Source organism: Schistocerca gregaria, chromosome 2 (assembly GCF_023897955.1).
Source record: "Schistocerca gregaria isolate iqSchGreg1 chromosome 2, iqSchGreg1.2, whole genome shotgun sequence".
NCBI lineage: Eukaryota > Metazoa > Arthropoda > Insecta > Orthoptera > Acrididae > Schistocerca > Schistocerca gregaria.
This window is the reverse complement of record NC_064921.1, coordinates 481439156-481462556: the sequence shown is the minus strand read 5'-3', so window position 1 is coordinate 481462556 and position 23401 is coordinate 481439156. Positions and strand designations below refer to the sequence as shown.

The 23401-nt window shown below is 44.4% G+C and overlaps 1 protein-coding gene across 1 annotated transcript in view; it reads left to right on the top strand.

Moving 5' to 3' along the window:
* Window positions 1–7604: 7604 nt before the first annotated feature.
* LOC126335851 (odorant receptor Or2-like) overlaps window positions 7605–23401 on the top strand; it is a 74531-nt gene continuing 58734 nt past the window's right edge. The window contains exon 1 of the mRNA XM_049999322.1: window positions 7605–8428. Within this exon, the coding sequence (XP_049855279.1) occupies window positions 7605–8428 (824 nt within the window). The remainder of the gene's footprint in view (window positions 8429–23401) is intronic.

The following is a 23401-nucleotide window of genomic DNA, read 5'->3' as shown; positions in this document are numbered from 1 at the left end:
TACGCCTTTCGAGATGTGGTTCCGCAGTGCATTTAAAAATTGCGCAGGCATACCAAACCTCTAAAGATAGTAAATTCGTTTCCCATATACCAATCGGTATGCAACTTTATGTAGCCTTTCAGAATAACAACTGTTAACTTCCGAACGCACTTCTGTTTTACACCTGAGATATTCAAAATTACCTACGTAAAATTAAAATGTTTTCCAGCTTTTGGCCGGCCTCGGGCATGGATGTGTCTTATGTCCTTAGGTTAGTTAGGTTTAGGTAGTTCTAAGTTCTAGGAGACTGATGACCTCAGATGCTAAGTCTCATAGTGTTCAGAGCCATTTGAACCATTTTGTAGATTTCCATTAAAAGCAGCATCGTGACCAATTAATATGTGTTTTGTGCATTCATCAGAAGTTGTTTTAAACTAAACATCTTGCGGATAAACTGTTAATTAAATAATGTTTAGTTCCTGACAGTAAAGATATGTATTTCTCTTTCACTTTTCAAACCGTTATTATTATTATTAGTTGTTTGACATTATTAGTTAAAATTCATCTGCTGACGGAGTGACTGAGCGGTGAATAGAACAGTCATGTTATTGAGAGACTTGGTACTTGTCGGTAATTAACGATGTATGGGCGTGTGCATCACATAATGTAATCGTCAGTGTATCACAGAACAGGCATGAAATGGTTGTTGTAATTCAGCCAATTCACGGATTCTAGAAACGGATTTTCCGTCCTTAAGTAAAGGCGGCATTTAATGAGTTTATTTGTTTTCGAAAAATACAAAAAATTCGAAATAATTAAATGGTATTCTGAGTTGGTATTGGGAAGGAAGAAAATTCTACGCTGTCCGTGAAAAGTTATAAAGCTGACTGGCTACATTATATTCCAGCCATAAAGAACGGGGAACCATCGTGTGCTCTAGAAGTAGGAGAGATTTGTTCTCGTTCATCTCGAGGTGTCGTGATTGACATTTAGTAGCGGGAAGACATACTGTTTAGTGTAGTAATAATTTTGTGAAAATGTTATAGTTCGTTTAGTCCAGTCAATTATTGTTTCAGAAACTTTATAGGTCTGTTGTATATGATACTTCTGGAAGTTTCGGGATTTTTTGACAAAATTATGACGTGTGCGCTGGTCAACGCCACGTAGCATTCAGATTACTGAATAATGGTGAAGCGTGCAGTACCTTGTGACCACACTAACCTGAGAACTATCATGTAAAGTTTCTAATTTTTGTACGGACCGGTAAAGTAGCGACTCACTGGACAGCAGGTTTCGAGTTCTGTCTTAGAGAGAGAATGTTCAATGTGAATTAAGGGAGTAATTGAAACTACGCGCAAGTCTATACTTTTACGTCATGAATTCATTGTTAGGGCGGAGTTAGTAGAACGATTTGTATTACTAAAGAGAGAATATACACTGCCTGACAACAAACGTAGAACACAAAGAAGGAGAAGAAATAAGACCTCGCGGGTTGAGACGATGTGTGACGTTATCTGGGTGATTACAATCGCAGAACCGCGATTCATCGCTGAACGCAATATGACGCCTTTCATCTGCAGTGCCGGCCGGTGTGGCTGAGCGGTTCTAGGCGCTTCAGTCCGGAACCGCACTGTTGCTACGGTCTCAGGTTCGAATCCTGCCTCGGGGCGGGCCGGAGTGGCCGAGGGGTTCTAGGAGCTACAGTCTGGAACCGCGAGACCGCTACGGTCGAAGGTTCGAATCCTGCCTCGGGCACAGATGTGTGTGATGTCCTTAGGTTAGTTAAGTGTAAGTAGTTCTAAGTAGTAGGGGACTGATGACCACAGCACTTGAGACCCATAGTGCTCAGAGCCATTTTTTTTTAAACAAGCGGGCAACCACGCATAGTTGGATGATATAAAACAAGTGGAATTACATAGAACTTGGTTGATAATTATTCCGGGTTATGTGGCCGTGGTCCATTGAATTCTTCTATTCCTAACGTTTCGTCCAATACTACGTTGGACGTCCTCAGAGGTATGGCTGGTCCTGCTGAGTCCTGCCGACTATGTCGGCACTAATAGAAGAATTCCATGGACCACGGCCATATAACCCGGAAGAATTATCAACAACAGTACCATCCGGTCGTGGAAGCCTTCATTGTATGACATAGAACTTTAACAATAAAAATGATTCAAATGGCTCTGAGAACTATGGGACTTAACTTCTGAGGTCATCAGTCCCCTATAACTTAGAACTACTTAAACCTAACTAATCTAAGGACATCACACACGTCCATGCCCGAGGCAGGATTCGAACCTGCGACCGTAGCGGTTGTGCGGATCCAGACTGTAGCGCCTAGAACCGCTCGGCCACCCTGACCGGCGGTCTTTTATAAACCGACAATACAAAAACAGTGTTGTTGAAATCTCACAGTGCTTAACAGTAGTAGAGGTTAGGCACGGAAAAACGGAATAGAGAAATGTCCCTTCAGGAACGACTATGAAATAGCCGCGTGTAAAAATGGTTTAAATTAGTGAGTAGACCTATCTACATCTACATTTACATCCATACTCCGCAAGCCATCTGACGGCGCGTCGCGGAGGATACCTTGAGTACCTCTATCGTTTCTCCATTCTGTTCCAGTCACGTATTGTTCGTGGAAAAATAAATGGCATTACATAGAACTTTAACAATAAACTGCGTTATAAATCCCCAATACCAAAAACAGTGTAGGTTGTTCTGTTTATGCAGTAGAAGTTTGATAAACTATTGCAATGACGCAACTGTAGTTGTCCAGTGAGGGTATAAATTGGGAGGTGCTTTTTGCACCTTAATTTTTCGATCTCTTGGAGAATGTTGAGGTTATGTTCCTTTCTTACCCGATGAGCAGTTTTTAAATTATATTGCAAATTTTTAATGGTGTGCCCCTCCTCAAGCTGAAGGTTACTTCAAGCTTACTTAGAGTTAGCTACATTTAGCCTTTCTTTAAATATTGCTCAGAAGCTCCTGCCTGTTTCTCCACGGGACGTAATCTGCCCGTTTTCCTTATCAGCGCTGGCGCCGGTTCAGCTCAGTTCGTCTAGGCGCTCACTGCGGACCTCATGTTGTCGCTACGGTGCCAATCCTTACGTATTTATGTATAGCATATTATGTTTTCCTTTCTCCAGCCCTTTTATTTGGATGGCGGACTATTTTGTATGCAGTTTTTCATCTGAACTTGACTTATATTACATCATACAAGCTCTGCTTTGAGATTTATTTTAGCTTGCCAGTGTAACGTAGCTACCACCGCCTACACATATCAGTTTTTATATCTTTGACATCCATTTGATTTACCACTTTACTCTTATTCTACCTTTCCTGTATATGGCTGATGTTCCCTAGATTAAGCTCGATTTTAAATTGGGCTACCGACATCTTGGGACAAAGTATGTTGGCTCATTTACTGCTTTTCATTTGGAATAAATTATAAATGTGAGTACATAATTTTTCTTACGTTCATCACGGTCTGTCAGACAAACATAGTGCTGCCTCACATGAGTACGCACACATGCGCTCAATGTGGCACGTTGGAAAAATTTACTCTTTACGGCCTGTATACTCTACCAGGCCTGATAACAACGCTAACTATGACCAACACTATCGCAAGCTGGTGCACATTCGAACGGTCACAGATAATTGCAACTCTAAACGTTTTCATAACCCCCGATGGTGTGTACTCGTAAAAGTATGAAGTTACATCGATATTCGACCATGTCTTCTGAGTGTTTCAGTCCTTTTTTTCAGGTTGTGTAGCATACAAATTTAACGAAGAACGTATCTAGTAGCTTCAGTCAGTCCTGACAGAATAATATATGCTGCCTTTGTTTTAAAAAGCTTGTCCGTGTTCAGGGCAGGCCGTGGTTCTTGTTAAAAAAATGTTCAAATGTTTGTGAAATCTTATGGTACTTAACTGCTAAGGTCATCAGTCCCTAATATTACACACTACTTAACCTAAATTATCCTAAGGACAAACACATACACACCCATGCCCGAGGGAGGACTCGAACCTCCGCCGGGACCAGCCACATAGTCCATGACTGCAGCGCCTCAGACCGTTAGGCTAATCCCGCACGGCGTGGTACTTGTAATTTCATTTATGTAAGAGAGTAAATTACAGGAAAATAATGACCTCGTACGATCTCTTTGTGTACCGTGGAAGATAGGATTTTGGAAATGTAGATCAGTAGGAAGAGCTCATTCCCACAGATCAGCTACTGTCGCCAGACAACGCGACCTCCTCTTTTGCATTGGGAACGCGTTAGGAGTTGTTGCAGATACGGTAAGTGTGAGAACACAAAGGAACCAGGCATTCACCCTGCCGATCCCATGCGCAGGTCAACGCTAACACCTGCTCTAATGGGAAATGTAACTCTTACTAACAATACTCCAGGAGTCGGTTTGAATCCCCAAACCGGCTCTCCTTTGTGCGTACGCCATGTGTTCCGCTGCTGACATGTGCGCGAGTTGCGAAACAATGTCTCCTGGTTCTAGGTGACCTGTTTATTTACGTTCGATCTGAAAGAAAATCCCTTTAACTTTGGCATCTGTTTCCCCTCCATCGAGGTCTCTTGAACGTAATAATGTAGTTATTGAAACAACGTAAGAAACTGCTCCCTCTCCCCCCGCCCCCTATATGGAAATTCAGAAAGTGAACTCGTAGAACAAACGCCAGTGGAGTTCAGAAAATTCTCATCTTATGTATGAGAAGGACATAGCATAATCATTTTTACAGAGAAAAAGAGCTAACGAAAACACCGATGGTTATTTCACTCACGTCAATGCAGGACCACACACATGAATCTATGATAGGGTAACGGAAGTTTTCTTCTAGCAGCAGTTTACACTGTGTAACTTGGAATGGTCGTTATATGTCACTAGAGGGTGACACGGCAGCATAAACGTGGGGGCGGGGGGTATTGTGTTGCAAGCAGAGGAGTAGTAACACCAGAATGGGTCGTTTAGGAGAGCTTAGTGACTTCGAACGTACAGCAGTCATTGGGGTCATCTAAGTAAAGACATTTTAATCCTTCGTAGCTGCCCAAATATACGTCGGTATTGGGATTAAGTGGGAAAGCGAACGAACAACCACAGTTAAATCAAGACCAATCAAACCTCGTATACTGACGGACCGCTACCGTGGAGCACTGTCAAGGACGGCTACAAAATACCATGAAATCAATGGAAGGAATCACTTGTGAGTTTCAAATTTCTACCAGCAGTGCAGATAGCTGGACAATTGTGTGTATGAAGTTAAAAATAATGGGGTTTAACCGTAGAGGAGCACCTTATAAGGCGCACATTTCTTTCGGCAACGCTAAGCCATGCTTGACATAGTGCAAAGAGCGACACTACTGGGCAGTGGATTACTGGAAACCGTGATTTTTGAGTGATGAATCATATTATACTGTGTGGCAAAGAAATAGAAGGATTACATTTTGCGAATATCTGGAGAAAGTTCCCTGCTATCATGTATAGTGCAAACACTTAACGGAAAAGATGATGTTACGTTATTGGTGTTTGTTATCTTGGTCACATTGTTGTCCCCTAACTGCGATTAAGAAAATACTAAATGCAGAAGCATATGAACACACTGTACACCAGTGTGTCCTGTCTGCAGTACAGGAACTGTTCGGACAAATGTATGTATCAGCAGATGAAGGACCATGAGTGAGTCATTGATTTGCGGACAATAATGTTCCTGAAATGGACTCACTTGCACAGAGTTTTCACTCAATTACAAGGTTGATTCGCTCGAGAATCCAGCGTCCAACGTCACTGCCGTCATTGGTTTCGACTCTTGAAGAAGAATTGCCTCTGTCCCTCCACAGATATTCATGCACCTCGTTCAATATGTAGCGGCAAAGGGGTAGAGAAACCTCAATATTAATCTTCATTAACAAGTGTCCTGATACTTCCGATCATTTAATGTATATTCCCTAGGAATGAAATTAGAAACAGGTGCGATGAATCTAAATAAAATGAATCAAAGGAACTGTTAACCGAGAAAGAAATAGTCCCAAAATAATCTGACTTTTTGTCCGGAATGTCAATCATTATTTCGGAAAATTAAAAACTTGTAAGGTTTGTAATACGTAACAGGTGCGTGAAGGGAGCACGAGGAATAGTTGTACAAGCAAGACGTGACGAATTTTATGAATCGACCTAAGTTGACATCGTGGCATCACGCAGTGAATACTATGATGATTGAAACGTTTTCAATGTTGACATTACATTTGTTTTTGCTGCCAGACTATAACTCAGCATTTCCACTGTTCTCTTATTAATTTTATTTGGTATTGGTAGACGTCCTTCTGCTTCTCGACCAGTATTCTATAGATCCCAATGAACATTTACGTTGAATATCCTGTCTTAATATCAGGTTTGCACTTCGGTTCGTATATTGACTAGCCTCCAAGTGCACATATGGTAACATATCATTTGATAACAGAAATAATGTCGCTGTTACTTTTCATTTGGATGCTGTATATTATGCGCTGTAGGGACTCAAAACCGAGCGATACTAACTTTACAAGACAGTGACGCTTACCCGAGGTCATTACTAATCGTGCAACGTTTCATCAGTTTTCCTTGCCAAATTTTGCGTTTTACATCACCAACAGAACCACTGAATTCCTTAGGTTTGTGTTTTCTAGTGTATTGGGTTAAGGTCGTCGGTTTATTCTTATTTTTATTTTGCTTTCTATGATCTCCCAAGTCCTTTGATTACAGTTCATACTACTGCTAGTGTGTTCGCCATGTCTAGAAATATTAGTTAACTTGTTCGATACCGATATCTCTTTCCTTAACCTATTAATGCTTGCCACGAATTTGTAGGTCAAGGAAATCGAAACGCATGCAAGGAATTGATGTTAAGGTGTTCAGTGTGTGACCTGATGTATAATGCATTCATTTTTCCTTTGTTTAATCGACATATAATCAAAATCGTGTCCATAGAACCAGAGTCTCTGGATAAGACCACCTTTACCTGTTCTCCAGATGCAGATGTTTTCCGATCCTTTAAGCACGTGCACATGAAATATTTCACACGGAACTACCGAAACGATCGCTTCATCACCCGCTGAAATATTTACTTGCTGAAAACCCTCTAATTAAGGGTAAGCGTATTACAGAAATGTAAACGGCGGATATAAAGCCTTTGTTTATTCTTTAAGAGTTTCACAGTGTGTGAACAAAAGATCTGCCCGTGCACGTATATTCTGTTTGATTTGAAACTTGTTATTAACTCCACTGAGGCACGAAGCTTGCTATGCCGTGCCTTTTATAAATATCGCACAGAATTTTAAGCTTACCTCCGTATTATACCGCGTTTAACGCCGCAGTGTACCTTCCATTATTACATTCTATGCTACTAATTAGAAGCTGCGGCGTTCGGACGTCGTATTCCCTGCTTTTTTTTCCTCGAGGCAGAATAACAGGTTTCTAGAGAACAGCGAAGAGACGAGAAAAGTTTATGAAGTTTTCCTTCGTAAAGGACGAGTAGGCTTTGTAGATGGATTAATCTACGTTAAGACGCTGACCTGGTTAACGTACGCGGGCTTATACTAGGTTTTATGGTCCACCTTATTATTGCCAAGACTAAAATGGAGCGCAGAAACATACGTGACGAAGCGACGGAAGCAGACGTTCTCACGTGGCGGGACACTGTTGACTCTGTACTGAAGTACAACATCCGTCAGTTGAACGTGTGGGGGGTGTGGCCGTTGCCCGGCTCGGCTCTCTTCCATGCCTACACGGTCTTCATATTCGCGATGGGCCTCGGAGGGCTGGCGCAGGACCTGACGGGCGTCTACGTCAGCTGGAGCGATCTGCAGGAGGTCACCATGGCCCTCATCCACATACTGTCCGTCTGCGGCGGCTTCGTCAAGCTCGCGTTCTTCATTCGTCGGCGGCCCATGTTCAACGTGCTGGTGCGCCGCACGGACCAGCTGGTATCTGCCCAAAAGGAGTTCTGCGCCTCGGACGAGAGCCTGCGAGCTACGTTCAAGGCGTCGCACAGGAAGGCGGTGTACATCACGCTGCTCGCGTACGGCTACCTGTTCCTGCAGGGCGGTATCTGGCTGCCGATGCCACTGATCGCCTACCCTGGGCAGCGAAAACTGCCGTTCGTGCAGGTGCCGGGGGCCGACACCACCAGTGTCTACCTGTACGCCCTCTTGTACACTCTGCAGTGCTTATCGTCGATGTTCATCACCTTCGTGGGCGTCACCATCGACTGCTTTTTTGCCGTCGTCATGATTCACACGGTGGTGCAGTTTAGGATTCTCAATGCCCGCATCAAGGCTTTGCGACCAGATGTAGCAGCGTCTGCCAGCTGTAGAATTGTAGTAGACAGACAGACGAATTTTCACGATAACATGTATAACCAGCTCTGCCAGTGCATTCAAACGCACCAAAGCTTGCTCAGGTATGTCCATGCAACAAACGGTGAACAGTGCTTTTTCTGTGCCATCAAACACAAGAACACCTACCACAGGAACAAACACATGGAAACACACACCACACACAACCACACACAAACGCACACACACACACACGCGCGCGCATTAAACTGATCATCAATGGAAGCCACACATATTAGTGCTCTAAAAACAACAATCTCTAATACACTCCTGGAAATTGAAATAAGAACACCGTGAATTCATTGTCCCAGGAAGGGGAAACTTTATTGACACATTCCTGGGGTCAGATACATCACATGAACACACTGACAGAACCACAGGCACATAGATACAGGCAACAGAGCATGCACAATGTCGGCACTAGTACAGTGTATATCCACCTTTCGCAGCAATGCAGGCTGCTATTCTCCCATGGAAGCGATCGTAGAGATGCTGGATGTAGTCCTGTGGAACGGCTTACCATGCCATTTCCACTTGGCGCCTCAGTTGGACCAGCGTTCGTGCTGGACGTGCAGACCGCGTGAGATGACGCTTCATCCAGTCCCAAACATGCTCAATGGTGGACAGATCCGGAGATCTTGCTGGCCAGGGTAGTTGACTTACACCTTCTAGAGCACGTTGGGTGGCACGGGATACATGCGGACGTGCATTGTCCTATTGGAACAGCAAGTTCCCTTGCCGGTCTAGGAATGGTAGAACGATGGATTCGATGACGGTTTGGATGTACCGTGCACTATTCAGTGTCCCCTCGACGATCACCAGAGGTGTACAGCCAGTGTAGGAGATCGCTCCCTACACCATGATGCCGGGTGTTGGCCCTGTGTGCCTCGGTCGTATGCAGTCCTGATTGTGGCGCTCACCTGCACGGCGCCAAACACGCATACGACCATCCTTGGCACCAAGGCAGAAGCGACTCTCATCGCTGAAGACGACACGTCTCCATTCGTCCCTCCATTCACGCCTGTCGCGACACCACTGGAGGCGGGCTGCACGATGTTGGGGCGTGAGCGGAACACGGCCTAACGGTGTGCGGGACCGTAGCCCAGCTTCATGGAGTCGGTTGCGAATGGTCCTCGCCAATACCCCAGGAGCAACAGTGTCCCTAATTTGCTGGGAAGTAGCGGTGCGGTCCCCTACGACACTGCGTAGGATCCTACGGTCTTGGCGTGCATCCGTGCGTCGCTGCGGTCCGGTCTCAGGTCGACGGGCACGTGCACCTTCCGCCGACCACTGGCGACAACATCGATGTACTGTGGAGACCTCACGCCCCACGTGTTGGGCAATTCGGCGGTACGTCCACCCGGCCTCCGGCATGCACACTATACGCCCTCGCTCAAAGTCCGTCAACTGCACATACGGTTCACGTCCACGCTGTCGCGGCATGCTAGCAGTGTTAAAGACTGCGATGGAGCTCCGTATGCCACGGCATACTGACTGACACTGACGGCGGCGGTGCACAAATGCTGCGCAGCTAGCGCTGTTCGACGGCCAACACCGCGGTTCCTGGTGTGTCCGCTGTGCCGTGCGTGTGATCATTGCTTGTACAGCCCTCTCGCAGTGTCCGGAGCAAGTATGGTGGTTCTGACACACCGGTGTCAATGTGTTCTTTTTTCCATTTCCTGACCCAGTGGATAAAACATCAGACTCCGAGAGGGCGAGAACCGATTCTACATCTTGTCGTCCACACTGAATTTTTCCTTATCTTACCTAAATCGTTTCCTTTGGAAACGACGCAACCGGTACACTAGTGCGCAATTTCTCAATCGTAGCCCGTACAAATCAGTATGCTCCTAAGAATCTGTAAAAATGAATAATTATATATTCTGAAAAAAATAGCACAGGAAAAGGAAAAGAAAGTAACTGCGAAGAAACCAAGGATAACGGAAGAAATACGGCTGATCGATGAAAGAAGGAAGTACAAGAATGTTCAGAGATATTCGAGAGTATAGAGACACAGATCACGTAGGAATGAAATAAGAAGGAAGTGCAGGGAAGTCAAGGTGAAATGGCTGCTTGAAAAATGTGAAGAATCGGAAAAGAAATGGCTGTCAGCAGAAGGACTGTCTCACCATATAATAAAGTCAAAACAATCTTGGGTGAAATTAAAAGAGAGGGTGGTAACATCACGAGTGCAGTGCGAATTTCTCTGTTAAATGCACAGGAGAGCGCGGATAGGTGGAAAGAGTACACCGAAGCACTGAAGGCCCCCATGCGAGGGATGACTTGTCTGTTATAATAGAAGAAGATACAATAGCAGATAAAGAATAGGTAGTGCATCCAGGTATTAGGAAAATCACAATTTAAAACAGCTTTGGGAAGACTTAAGATCGAATAAGGCAGAAATAATACATAATATTCCATCAGAATTTCTAATATAATTGGGGGGAGTAGTAATAAAATGACCAGTCATTTTGGTGTGTAGAATGTATGAGACTGACGATATATCAACTGACTTTCGGAAAAACATCCTCCAGACAATTCCGAAAACAGCAAGAGCTGACATAGGCGAGAATTATCAAAAAGGCAGGTAAACAGCTCACGCATCTAAGTTGCTGACAACAATAATATACAGAGGGTGGAAAAGGAAATTGCGGACGTGTTAGATGGCGATCAGTTTGGCTTCAGGAAAGGTAAAGGTACCAGAAAGGTAACTCTGACATTGCGCTTGATACTGGAAGCAAGACTAAATAAAAATCAAGACACATTCATAGGATTTGTCAACTGCTGCAAGATGTTCGAAATTCTGAGCGAAATATGGGTAAGCTACAGGAAAAGATGGATAATATACAATACGTACAAGAACTAATAGGAAACAATAAGAATGACAAATGGAGAACAAAGTTTATGGAAGAAAAGGATGGAAGACAGGCATGTAGTGTTTCGCCTCTATTGTTCAACCTATACATCAATGGAACTATGAGGGAAATAAAAGAAAGGTTCAAGAGTGTAATTAAAATTCTTGGTCAAAGGATGTCAACGATATCATTCGCTGAGGACATTGTTACTCTCAGTGAAAGGCAAGAAGAATTGAAAAATCTGCTGAATGAAATGAACTGTCTGATGAGTGAAGAATGCGGTATGAGAGTAAGTCGAAGAAAGACGAAAATAATGAGAAGTAGTAGAAACGTGAACAGCGAGAAATTTAGCATCAGGATTGGTGATCACGGAGTAGATGAAGTTAATGGAGCCTGCTACTTAGGCAGCAAAACAACCAATGATGGACGGAGCAAGGACATCAAAAGTAGAGTAGCACTGACGAAAAAGGCATTCCTGGACAAGAGAAGTCTTCTAGTACAAAAAATACACTTTAATTTGAGGAAGAACTTTCTGTGTTGTACGTCTGGAGCTCAGCATTGTATGCCGTGAAACATGGACTCTGGGAAAACCGAAAAAGAAGAGAACCAAAGCATCTTAGCTGTTGTGCTACAGAAGAATGTTGAAAATTTGGTAAGGAATTAGGTTCTCCACAGTATCAGCGACGAAACGTGTAAGGTGAAAATACTAAGAAGAAGAAGGAACAGGATAATAGGATATCTGTTACGGTAAACCTCAGGGAATAACTTGCATGGCAATAGAGGGAGCTTTATTGGGTAAAAATCGTAGAAGAAGAGAGAGACTAGTACACATCCAGTAAATAATTGAGGAGGCAGGTTGCAAGTGCTACTCTGAGTTGAAGAGGTTGGCGCAGGAGGGGAATTCGTGGCGGGCCGCGTCAAACCAGTCAGAAGACCGGTGACTTTATCAGCTCATGGCTGTCAAAGGTTTCAACATGAAACTCCTCAACCTGCAACCCTCCACAAGCTGCCAATAAATAAATGGTGTTCTTTGTAGTTTTCATGTGATGTATAAAGGCGGGTAATTATGATTTTCTTAAATTGGTACATTACGTGTGACGCATGTTAATTTTTGATTTTCACAGCTTTTGGTGGGGATATGACATTCTATAGTGTTACTGAAACAACTGAATTGATAATTCACCCCTTTTTCTTAAACTAAGAGAATATTATTAGAGTCTACTTTACTGTTACATTCTGCCTCTGTCTAATTCTCATTACGTCACTAAATGTATTTTTCAGTTTCTTGCTTTTAGTACAATAACGTGCTCGTTGCGTTTCTGTGATATAGAACACATATAAGAAGGTCAGCCCTGTTTATGAAACGTAAAGTTACAGTCTGACAGGAAATTAAAATTGGAAAAGTTGTACCCAGAAATATTGTAAGAAATATGTCTGGAAGACTGAAGTTTGAAAGGCACATCAGTCATAATCTAAACTAGATGGACAACGTCTTAGTTTGACGTTCCTGGGGGGTGTTCTGGGTTCAGTTGAGTAACCATACACCGCTATGTTGTTCGTTGTTGTCATTTGTCTTAACTTGGTAATCCTGAACATTTCAAATGATAGCAGCTTCGTAAGTTTCAACTTCTATTCATTGTATCCCACCGTCCTCGGTACTGAGACTATACATTTTAAACAAATGTGCACTTCACTAAAAACGATTGTGGGAAATACTGATACTGACAAATTGCCTGTTGACTTGTGTCTCGTTTCTTCGACCGACTTCTGTTTGACAATTTTTCTGACTTTTCGCAAGCCCTAGTTGTAGGCATTGTCAAAACTTCTCCCTGGATTGCTGATGGTGGACCGGAGTCAGCCTAGCGGTTGCGGGTTATGGGTACCTGGCGCGTCTACGTCCAAGCGTTTTTCCGTGGTCAATTCCACTGCGGTTCTCTCGTTGCTACCTATAACGGTTGTTCTCTGACACAGGAATCCCTGATCACTTTGAGGGTTTCTTCTTTCTTATTCAAGCTATCCTCATGTTTGTGTGTTTCTATAGCTTCTCTGAAGAACCGGGTGTGACAGCTCTTCTCTACAGCAAGAACTTTCGTGTCGGCTAATTTCAGTATGTCGTCGATCTCATATAACGCGTGTTGCGCCGTAGCGAATTTCGCTATCTGCTCCAAGTTGCAATCCCGCTTATGTTCGGTGATCCTGCTGTTGATTGCTCGTCCAGTCGTTCCAACACAGACCTTTCAACATGTACTTGGTATTCGATATATTCCCGGCGTTGCAGGTGGGTCCCTTTCCTTCTTTGCCAATTATTTTATAAATAGCCTTTACACTGTGTTTGCGCAATAGACGACCGCTTCTGTCTGTCACTCTGAAAATGTGTGTCAGAATGACCGTACACATTTTTTTTCCACTGTGTCACATCGCCAAGTGTCTGATTCTGCGAGACTTCTCAGAACGTGTTCCAGGTGTTGCACCTCGAGCCTGAGGTGCTGTGGCTCACATATTGGTCTTGCTCGCGTTAAAGCGTGTTGATCGTGCCTATTCTATGGCTGAGTTAGTGATATGATAGTTTCTCTAAGTGTAGGTCCGTGTGTGTCGGTTTTCGGTACATGTTGTCTGCTAGGTTTTCACCACCCCTCGTGACCAGCACATCTAAAAAAAAGGTAGCTGTTTGTCCATAGTAAATTATACATCGAAGAGCCAAAGAAACTAGTACACCTGCCTAATATCGTCTAAGGCTCCTGCGAGCACTCGTAACACGATGTGGCTTCGACTCAAATAACGTCTAAAGTAGTGCTGGAGGGAACTGACACCATTAATCCTGTAGGGCTGGCCACAAAACCGTAAGAGTACGAGGGAGTGGAGACCTCTTCTGAACAGCACGTTGCAAGGCATCCCATATTTGTCCAATTATGTTCGTTTCTGGGCAGTTAGGTGGTCAGCGGAAGTGGTTAACTCAGAAGAGTGTTCATGGAGCCACTCTGTGGCAATTCTGGACGTCTGGGGTGTCACATTGTCATGCCAGAATTGCCCAACTACGTCGTAATGCACATTAGACGTGAATGGATGCAGGTGATCAGACAGGACATTTACGTACGTGTCCGAGTCGTATCAGGCGTCCCATATCACTCTAATTGCACAATTTTAGAGCCTCTACCAGCTTCAACAGTCCCCCGTTGACGTGCAGGGTCCTTGGTTTCACGAGGTTGTCTCCATACTCGTACACGTTCACGCGCTCGATAGAATTTGAAATCAGTCTCCTCCGACCAGGCAACATGTTTTCAGTCACCAACAGTCCAATGTCGATGTTGGCGGGCCTAAGGCAAGGCGTACAGCCTTGTGTCGTGCAGTCACCAAGGGTAAACGAGTGGAGCTTCGGCTCCGAAATCCCACATTGATGATGTTTCGTTGAATAATTCGTACGCTGACACTTGTTGATGGCCCAGCATTGAAATGTGCACCATTTGCGGAAGGGTTGCATTTGTAACGTTGAACGATTCTTTTCAGTAGTCTTTCGTCTGAATACCTTGCAAGATCTTTTACCTGCCGCAGCGATGTCAGACATGTGACGTTTTACCGGATTCCTGATATTCACGGTACACTCTTGGAATGGTCGTACGGAAGAAACACTACTTCATTGTTATGTCGAAGGTGTTGTGTCCCAATCGCTCGTGTGCCGGCTATAACGCCGCATTCAAACTCACTTAAATCTCGATAATCTGTCATAGCAGCAGCAGTAACCGATCTAACAATCGTTATATACATCGTACAATATGCGTTAGATGAGTATGTGCCAAGCAAGATCGTAAGAGATGGAAAAGAGCCACCGTGGTACAACAACCGAGTTAGAAAACTACTGCGGAAGCAAAGGGCACTTCACAGCAAACTTAAACATAGCCAAAGCCTTGCAGACAAACAAACATTACGCGAAGCGAAATGTTGTGTGAGGAGGGCTATGCGAGAGGCGTTCAATGAATTCGAAAGTAAAGTTCTATGTACTGACTTGGCAGAAAATCCTAAGAAGTTTTGGTCCTATGTCAAAGCGGTAGGTGGATCAAAACAAAATGTCCAGACACTCTGTGACCAAAATGGTACTGAAACAGAGGATGACGGACTAAAAGCCGAAATACTAAATGTCTTCTTCCAAAGCTGTTTCACAGAGGAAGACTGCACTGTAGTTCCTTCTCTAGATTGTCGCACAGATGACAAAATGGTAGATTTCGAAATAGACGACAGAGGTATAGAGAAACAATTAAAATCGCTCAAAAGAGGAAAGGCCGCTGGACATGATGGGATACCAGTTCGATTTTACACAGAGTACGCGAAGGAACTTGCCCCCCTTCTTGCAGCGGCGTACCGTAGGTCTCTAGCAGAGTGAAGCGTTCCAAAGGATTGGAAAAGGGCACAGGTCATCTCCAGTTTCAAGAAGAGACGTCGAACAGATGTGCAGAACTATAGACCTATATCTCTAACGTCGATCAGTTGTAGAATTTTGGAACACGTATTGTGTTCGAGTATAATGACTTTTCTATAGACTAGAAATCTACTCTGTAGGAATCAGCATGGGTTTCGAAAAAGACCGTCGTGTGAAACCCAGCTCGCGGTATTCGTCCACGAGACTCAGAGGGCCATAGCCACAAGTTCACAGGTAGATGCCTTGTTTCTTGACTTCCGTGAGGCGTTTGACACAGTTCCCCACAGTCGTTTAACGAACAAAGTAAGAGCATACGGACTATCAGACCAATTGTGTGATTGGATTGAGGGGTTAGTAGATAACAGAACGCAACATGCCATTCTCATTGGAGAGAAGTCTTCCGAAGTAAGAGTGATTTCAGGTGTGCCGCAGGGGAGTTTCATAGGACCGTTGCTATTCACAATATACATAAATGACCTGGTGGATGACATCGGAAGTTCACTGAGGCTTTTTGCAGATGATTCTGTGGTGTATCGAGACATTGCAACAATGAAAAATTGTACTGAAATGCAAGAGGATCTGCAGCGAATTGACCCATGGTGCAGGGAATGGTAATTGAATCTCAATGTAGACAAGTGTAATGTGCTGCGAATACATAGAAAGATAGGTCCCTTATCATTTAGCTACAAAATAGCAGGTCAGCAACTGGAAGCAGTTAATTCCAGGAGAGACGCTCAGTAGCTCGGTACGGGCTTTTGTTAAATTTTCGAGAACATACCTTCACCGAAGAGACAAGCAGTATATTACTCCCTCCAACGTATATCTCGCGAAGAGACCATGAGGATAAAATCAGAGAGATTAGAAACCGCACAGAAGCATACCGAAAATCCTTCTTTCCACGAACAATACGAGACTGGAATAGAAGGGAGAACCGATAGAGGTACTCAGGGTACCCTCCGACACACACCGCCATGTGGCTTGCGGAGTATGGATGTAGTAGATGTAGAACAACTGCGACAGACACTAGTTTTACGTAGACGTTGCCGACTCCAGAGCCTTATACTGCCTGTTTACTTTCCTCTGTATTCGAATACGCAAGCCTATACCAGTTTCCTTGGCGCATCAGTGTATGTGTATGTGTATGATCAGTGTATGGAGACTCTTCAGGTTCAAAATGGTTGAAATGGCTCTAAGCACTATGGGACTTAACATCTCAGGTTATCAGTCCCCTAGAACTTAGAACTAATTAAACCTAACTAATCTAAAGACATCACACACATCCATGCCCGAGGCAGGATTCGAACCTGCTACCGTAGCGGTCGCGCCGTTCCAGACTGAAGCGCCTAGAACCGCTCGACCACCAGCGGCCGGCTACTGTTCAGGTGTCTCAGGGTGTCACTGAGCTGTTCCTCACCATAGCACCACACAACAAAGGTATCGTCGACACATCTGTACCACAGGTTAAGTTTACAAAGTGCCAATTCCAGCTCTTGCGCTTCGTCATGTTCCATGTAGAAGTCGACCTCCACTGAACTACGTAAACTACTCAAGGTGACACCTCCCAGCTGTAAGTGGAAGTTTCAGTCCAACGTGAAATATCTCGTGGTGAAACATACACGAAAGAGATTGTCTTGCGGGGAAATGGAACCGATGTACTCCAGAATATCAGTGGCATTTTGGTAAACAAACAAACAAAAGCAAGGCTTGTCAGGATGTAGTCTGGTCCAAGTTTCAATTTCTTCATGAAACGCACTGAATCCTATATATATACACTCCTGGAAATAGAAATAAGAACACCGTGAATTCATTGTCCTTGGAAGGGGAAACTTTATTGACACATCACATGATCACACTGACAGAGCCACAGGCACATAGACACAGGCAACAGAGCATGCACAATGTCGGCACTAGTACAGTGTATATCCACCTTTCGCAGCAATGCAGGCTGCTATTCTCCCATGGAGACGATCGTAGAGATGCTGGATGTACTCCTGTGGAACGGCTTGCCATGCCATTTCCACCTGGCGCCTCAGTTGGACCAGCGTTCGTGCTGGACGTGCAGACTGCGTGAGACGACGCTTCATCCAGTTCCAAACATGCTGAATGGGGGACAGATCCGGAGATCTTGCTGGCCAGGGTAGTTGACTTACACCTTCTAGAGCACGTTGGGTGGCACGGGATACATGCGGACGTGCATTGTCCTGTTGGAACAGCAAGGTCCCTTGCCGGTCTAGGAATGGTAGAACGATGGGTTCGATGACGGTTTGGATGTACCGTGCACTATTCAGTGTCCCTTCGACGATCACCAGAGGTGTACGGCCAGTGCAGGAGATCGCTCCCCACACCATGATGCCGGGTGTAGGCCCTGTGGGCCTCGGTCGTATGCAGTCCTGATTGTGGCGCTCACGACCATCATTGGCACCAAGGCAAAAGCGACTCTCATCGCTGAAGACGACACGTCTCCATTCGTCCCTCCATTCACGCCTGTCGCGACACCACTGGAGGCGGGCTGGACGATGTTGGGGCGTGAGCGGAAGACGGCCTAACGGTGTGCGGGACCGTAGCCCAGCTTCATGGAGACGGTTGCGAATGGTCCTCGCCGATACCCCAGGAGCCACAGTGTCCCTAATTTGCTGGGAAGTGGCGGTCCGGTCCCTTACGGCACTGCGTAGGATCCTACGGTCTTGGCGTGCATCCGTGCGTCGCTGCGGTCCGGTCCCAGGTCGACGGGCACGTGCACCTTCCGCCGACCACTGGCGACAACATCGATGTACTGTGGAGACCTCACGCCCCACGTGTTGAGCAATTCGGCGGTACGTCCACCCGGCCTCCCGCATTCCCACTATACGCCCTCGCTCAAAGTCCGTCAACTGCACATACGGTTCACGTCCACGCTGTCGCGGCATGCTACCAGTGTTAAAGACTGCGCTGGAGCTCCGTATGCCACGGCAAACTGGCTGACACTGACGGTGGCGGTGCACAAATGCTGCGCAGCTAGCGCCATTCGACGGCCAACACCGCGGTTCCTGGTGTGTCCGCTGTGCCGTTGGTGTGATCATTGCTTGTACAGCCCTCTCGCAGTGTCCGGAGTAAGTATGGTGGGTCTGACACACCGGTGTCAATGTGTTCTTTTTTCCATTTCCAGGAGTGTATATGACAGCCTTTCCTATGTGCGACCAGACCGAGATGCCAAGTTTTTGCCAGTTTATGCGCCGGTGAGGCAGAAGGACTGTCAGTCAGTCTTAATGGAGCATTATTCTGATGGATATTTGGTAATCCATAAAAGCGAGATGGTAGGGCTTTTGTGTTGAGCAGGTTTCTCTGTACGTCCGTCGAGAGAGAAGATGCCTCGATTAACCAAATCGTAGTCCGTGTGATCCACTGCGTCGGATCTGTGCTTCGTTTTCGGTACGTCGTCGGATTTAGCTGGTCCCGGATCTTCTGCTCATACAGTTTGTTCCTCATCACGACAGTTGCATATCCCTTATCGTAAGGCAGTACCAATATATTCTTGTCTGCTTTATAAATCTTGATAGCTTGAAACTCTTCTTTCTTCATGTTGCGAGCTAGTGGTTTTATTCGGCGCATTATCCTGGCGGTTTCAGCGCATATTTTCGTAGCTTTCCGAATAGCTGTCTCGGCATTAGAAGTGATATCCTCCATAGGTATAATCCTCCCGATAATAACGAAATTCTCTTGATTTGGAATGAAAGACTGTTCCTGTTTAATTAGTTGTCGTTCGGTGAGATTGATTACTCTGCGTGACATATCGGTAATCGCGTTCTTAATTTGCTTCTCGCATCTCGAAAACTTTTTCTTCTTTCACTCAGTTCATTCTGCAGGTTTCTGTCAGTGATTATGTCGACCTCGTCGCAGTCGTCTCGATGCATGTTGCTCTTAGACGGTAGAAAATGCTCAGAAGTTCCTCATCCGTATTTGCGGAGTATCTCCGTGTTACATGAATTCACTCACGAAGAGGAGCTCGTTCCATTCTGTCATAAGTAAGATGTGATTGGGCGGTGGTGATTAGGGCCTTACATTTCAAGATCTTTGGTGTGCTCCCTTGAGCCCGGCACCGCTACAGAGAAGCGAGAGAGAACATCAATCGCGCCTTCTTCTTCCGTCGTTGGTCAAGACGTCGGTAAAATCTCTGAGTCTCTTCCCTGTAGAGGCCTAGCAGAGAGTTCTTAAGGTTTTAGTGGCCACTTGTTGACAAATGGCTATTGGCTTCGTCCCGCGTTCTTCGGCCGACGTTTGTTTGAATAAATAAATAAATAATTAAATGCGGCTGCAGGAACATTGAATGGTACATGTTGTTTCATACGTGTCAGAAAGAATAAACACCACACGTATAAATATATTCGCCTGGATGGAAAATAATGATACCTTCCGGATGCACTTTTTGTTCACCTCCATTGGGAATTAGGTGTGACTGCGAGCAATAAGAATAATGGACCGGAACATTAAGTATGTGGAGTGTGACACAGAGCTGTGGAAATTTAGGATGGATGGGAAGTGTGTTTAGATAGTAAAGTGATTATTGTGATAAGCGAAAATATGTGTTCCGGTCCCGGATCCGGCACGAATTTTCGTTTGTCACCACTGAATTTATTTCTACGTCCGATTTCAACTGATATCGGAATTTCTCTTTCGTCTTCTGTATACGGGTGCACTGTCACAAATGGTGTCTGTTCTTTGGGACCTCTTTCGAGATTTTAAGGGAATCAGGTGAGGCTGCGAGCAATGAGGATAATGGAGAGAGGACACTACGTATGTAGTGTGCGACATATGGTAATTTGGAATGCACAGGTAGCACGCTCTTGTAGATGAAGAGGTTGAAGCGACCGTTCGCGATGATTGAGATATCTGGTTTCGTGTCCCAGTCCGCCACAAATTCTCACATGTCACCGTTCGGTTTATTTCAATTTCTGTCATGTATATACGGCTCAGGATCGTTATGTTGTCCGTAAGTGAAATGGAAAATAGACAAGGATGTCTGGTTAGATGAGTATAGGGTAATATCAACAGCAGCAGAAAATGGTACAACGGGAGTAGGATTCGTTATGAATATGAAGGTAGGGCAGGGAGTGTCTTATTGTGAACAATTCAGTGATAGAATCGACAGTAAACCAACACCGACGACGATAGTTCAGGTATACATGCCGACGTCGCAAGCTGAAGACATAGGGAAGGTATATGGGAATACTGAAAGGGTAATATAGTACGTAAATGGAGACGAAAATCTAATAAATGTGGGGGACTGGAATGCAGTTGTATGGGGAAGGAGTACAAGAACAGGTTACAGTAGAATATGCGCTTGGGACAAGGAATGAGAGAGGACTAATAATAGCGACTACTCTGTTCAAAAATCACAAGACGAGGACGTAAACTTCGAAAAGGCCGACTGACACGGGAAGATTTTAGATTACATCATGGTCTGATAGAGATTCTGAAATCGGGTACGGGATTGTAAGGCGTATTCATGAGCAGATATAGACTCAGATCACAATGTAGTAATGATGAAGAGTGGGCTGAAATTCAAGACATTAGTCAGAAAAAATCAACACTCAAAGAAGTGGGATACAGAAGTACTAAGGAATGACGAGATACGCTTAAAGTTCTCTAAGGCTATAGATACAGCAGTAAGGAATAGCTCAGTAGGCAGTACAGTTGAAGAGGATAGGGCATCTCTAAAAAGGGCCATCACAGAAGTCTGAAAGAAAACATAAGTACAAAGAAGGTAGCTGCGAAGAAACCATGGGTAACAGAAAAAATACTTCATCTAATCGATAAAAGGAGGAGGCACAAAAATGTTCCGGGAAACTCAGGAATACAGAAATACAGGTCATTGAGGAATGAAATAAATAAGAAGTTCAGGGAAGCTAAGACGAAATGGCTGCAAGATTAATGTGAAGCAATCGAAAAATAAATGATTGGCGGAAGGACAGACTCAGAATACAGGAAAGTAAAAACGATCTTCGGTGACATTAAAAGCAAGGGTGGTAATATTAAGAGTGCAACGGGAATTCCGCTGCTAAATGCAGAGAAGAGAGCGGATAGGTGGAAAGAATACATTGAAAGCCTATATGAGGGGGAAAATTTATACGATGTGATAGAAGAGGAAACATGTGTCGATTTGGAAGAGGTAGGGAATCCAGTATTAGAATCAGAATTGAAAACAGCTTTGGAGGACTTAAGATCAAATAAGCCAGAAGGAATGTAATTCCTAAAATCATTGGGGGAAGCGGTAACAAAACGACTATTCATGTTGGTGTGCAAAATGTACGAGTCTCACGAGATACCATCCGACTTTCGGAAAAATGTCATCCACGCAACTTCAAAAATCTTATGGGCTGATAAGTGCGAGAACTTTCGTACAATCAGCTTAATAGCTCATGCATCCACGTTGCTAACAAGAGTCGTATATAGAAGTATGGAAAAGAAAATTGTGGATGTGCTAGATGACGATCAGTTTGGCTTCAGAAAAGGTAAAGGCACGAGATAGGCAATTCTGAGGTTGCTGTTGGTAAGGGAGGCAAGATTAAAGAAAAATCAAGTCACGTTCATAGGATTTGTCGACCTGGAAAAAGCATTCGACAACGCATAAATGCTACAAGATTTTCGAAATTCTGAGAAAAATAGATGTAAGTTATACGAAGAGAAGGGTGATATACTATATGTACAAGAGCCAAGAAGGAATAATAAAAGTGGACGACCAAGAACGTGGTGCTCGGATTAAAATGGGTATAAGACAGGGATGTAGTCTTTCGCTCCTACTGTTAAATCTGTATATCGAAGAATCAATGATGGAAATAAAAGAAAGGCTCAGGAGTGGAATTAAAATTCAAGATGAAAGGATATCAATGATACGGTTCGCTGATGACATTGCTATCTTGAGTGAAAGTGAAGAAGAATCACATGATCTGCTGATTACAATGAACAGTCTAATGATTGCAGAATATGGATTGAAAGTAAATCGAAGGAAGACGAAATTAATGAGAAGTAGCTGAAGTGAGAACAGCGAGAAACTTAACATCAGGATTGATGGTCACGAAGTAGATGAAGTTAAGAAATTCTGATACTTAGGTAGGAGGACATCAAAAGCAGACTAGCAATGGCAAAAAGGGGGTTTCTGGACAAGAGAAGTCTACTATCAAATATCGGCCTTAAATTGAGGAATAAATCTCTGAGAACGTACGTCTGGAGTACAGCATTGTATGGTAGTGAAACATGGACTGTGGGAAAACCGAAACAGAAGAGAATCGAAGCATTTGAGGTGTGGTGCTACAAACGAATGTTGAAAATTAGGTGGACGGATGAGGAAGGAATGAGGAGGTTCTGTACAGAACCGGAGAGGAAAGGAATATGTGGAGAACACTGATAAGGAGATGGGGCAGGATGATAGGACATCAGTTAAGCTATGAGTGAATGACTTCCATGGTACTAGAGGGTATTGTAGGGGGCAAAAACTGTAGAGGAAGACAGAGATTGGAATATATCCAGCAAGTAATTGAGGACGTAGGTTGCAAGTGCTACTCTGAGATGAAGAGGTTGGCGCAGGATAGGCATTCGTGGCGGGCCGCATCAAACCATCCAAGCGTGCGCGCGCACGCACATACGCACACACACACACACACACACACACACACACACACACACACATACATACACATACAAGTGATTATATTATTTAAGTGTTGCGCTCATTAATAAATATACAAATTCAGCATTTACATCTAGGTGACCTTAATTTTTCAAGTACAACGTACTGC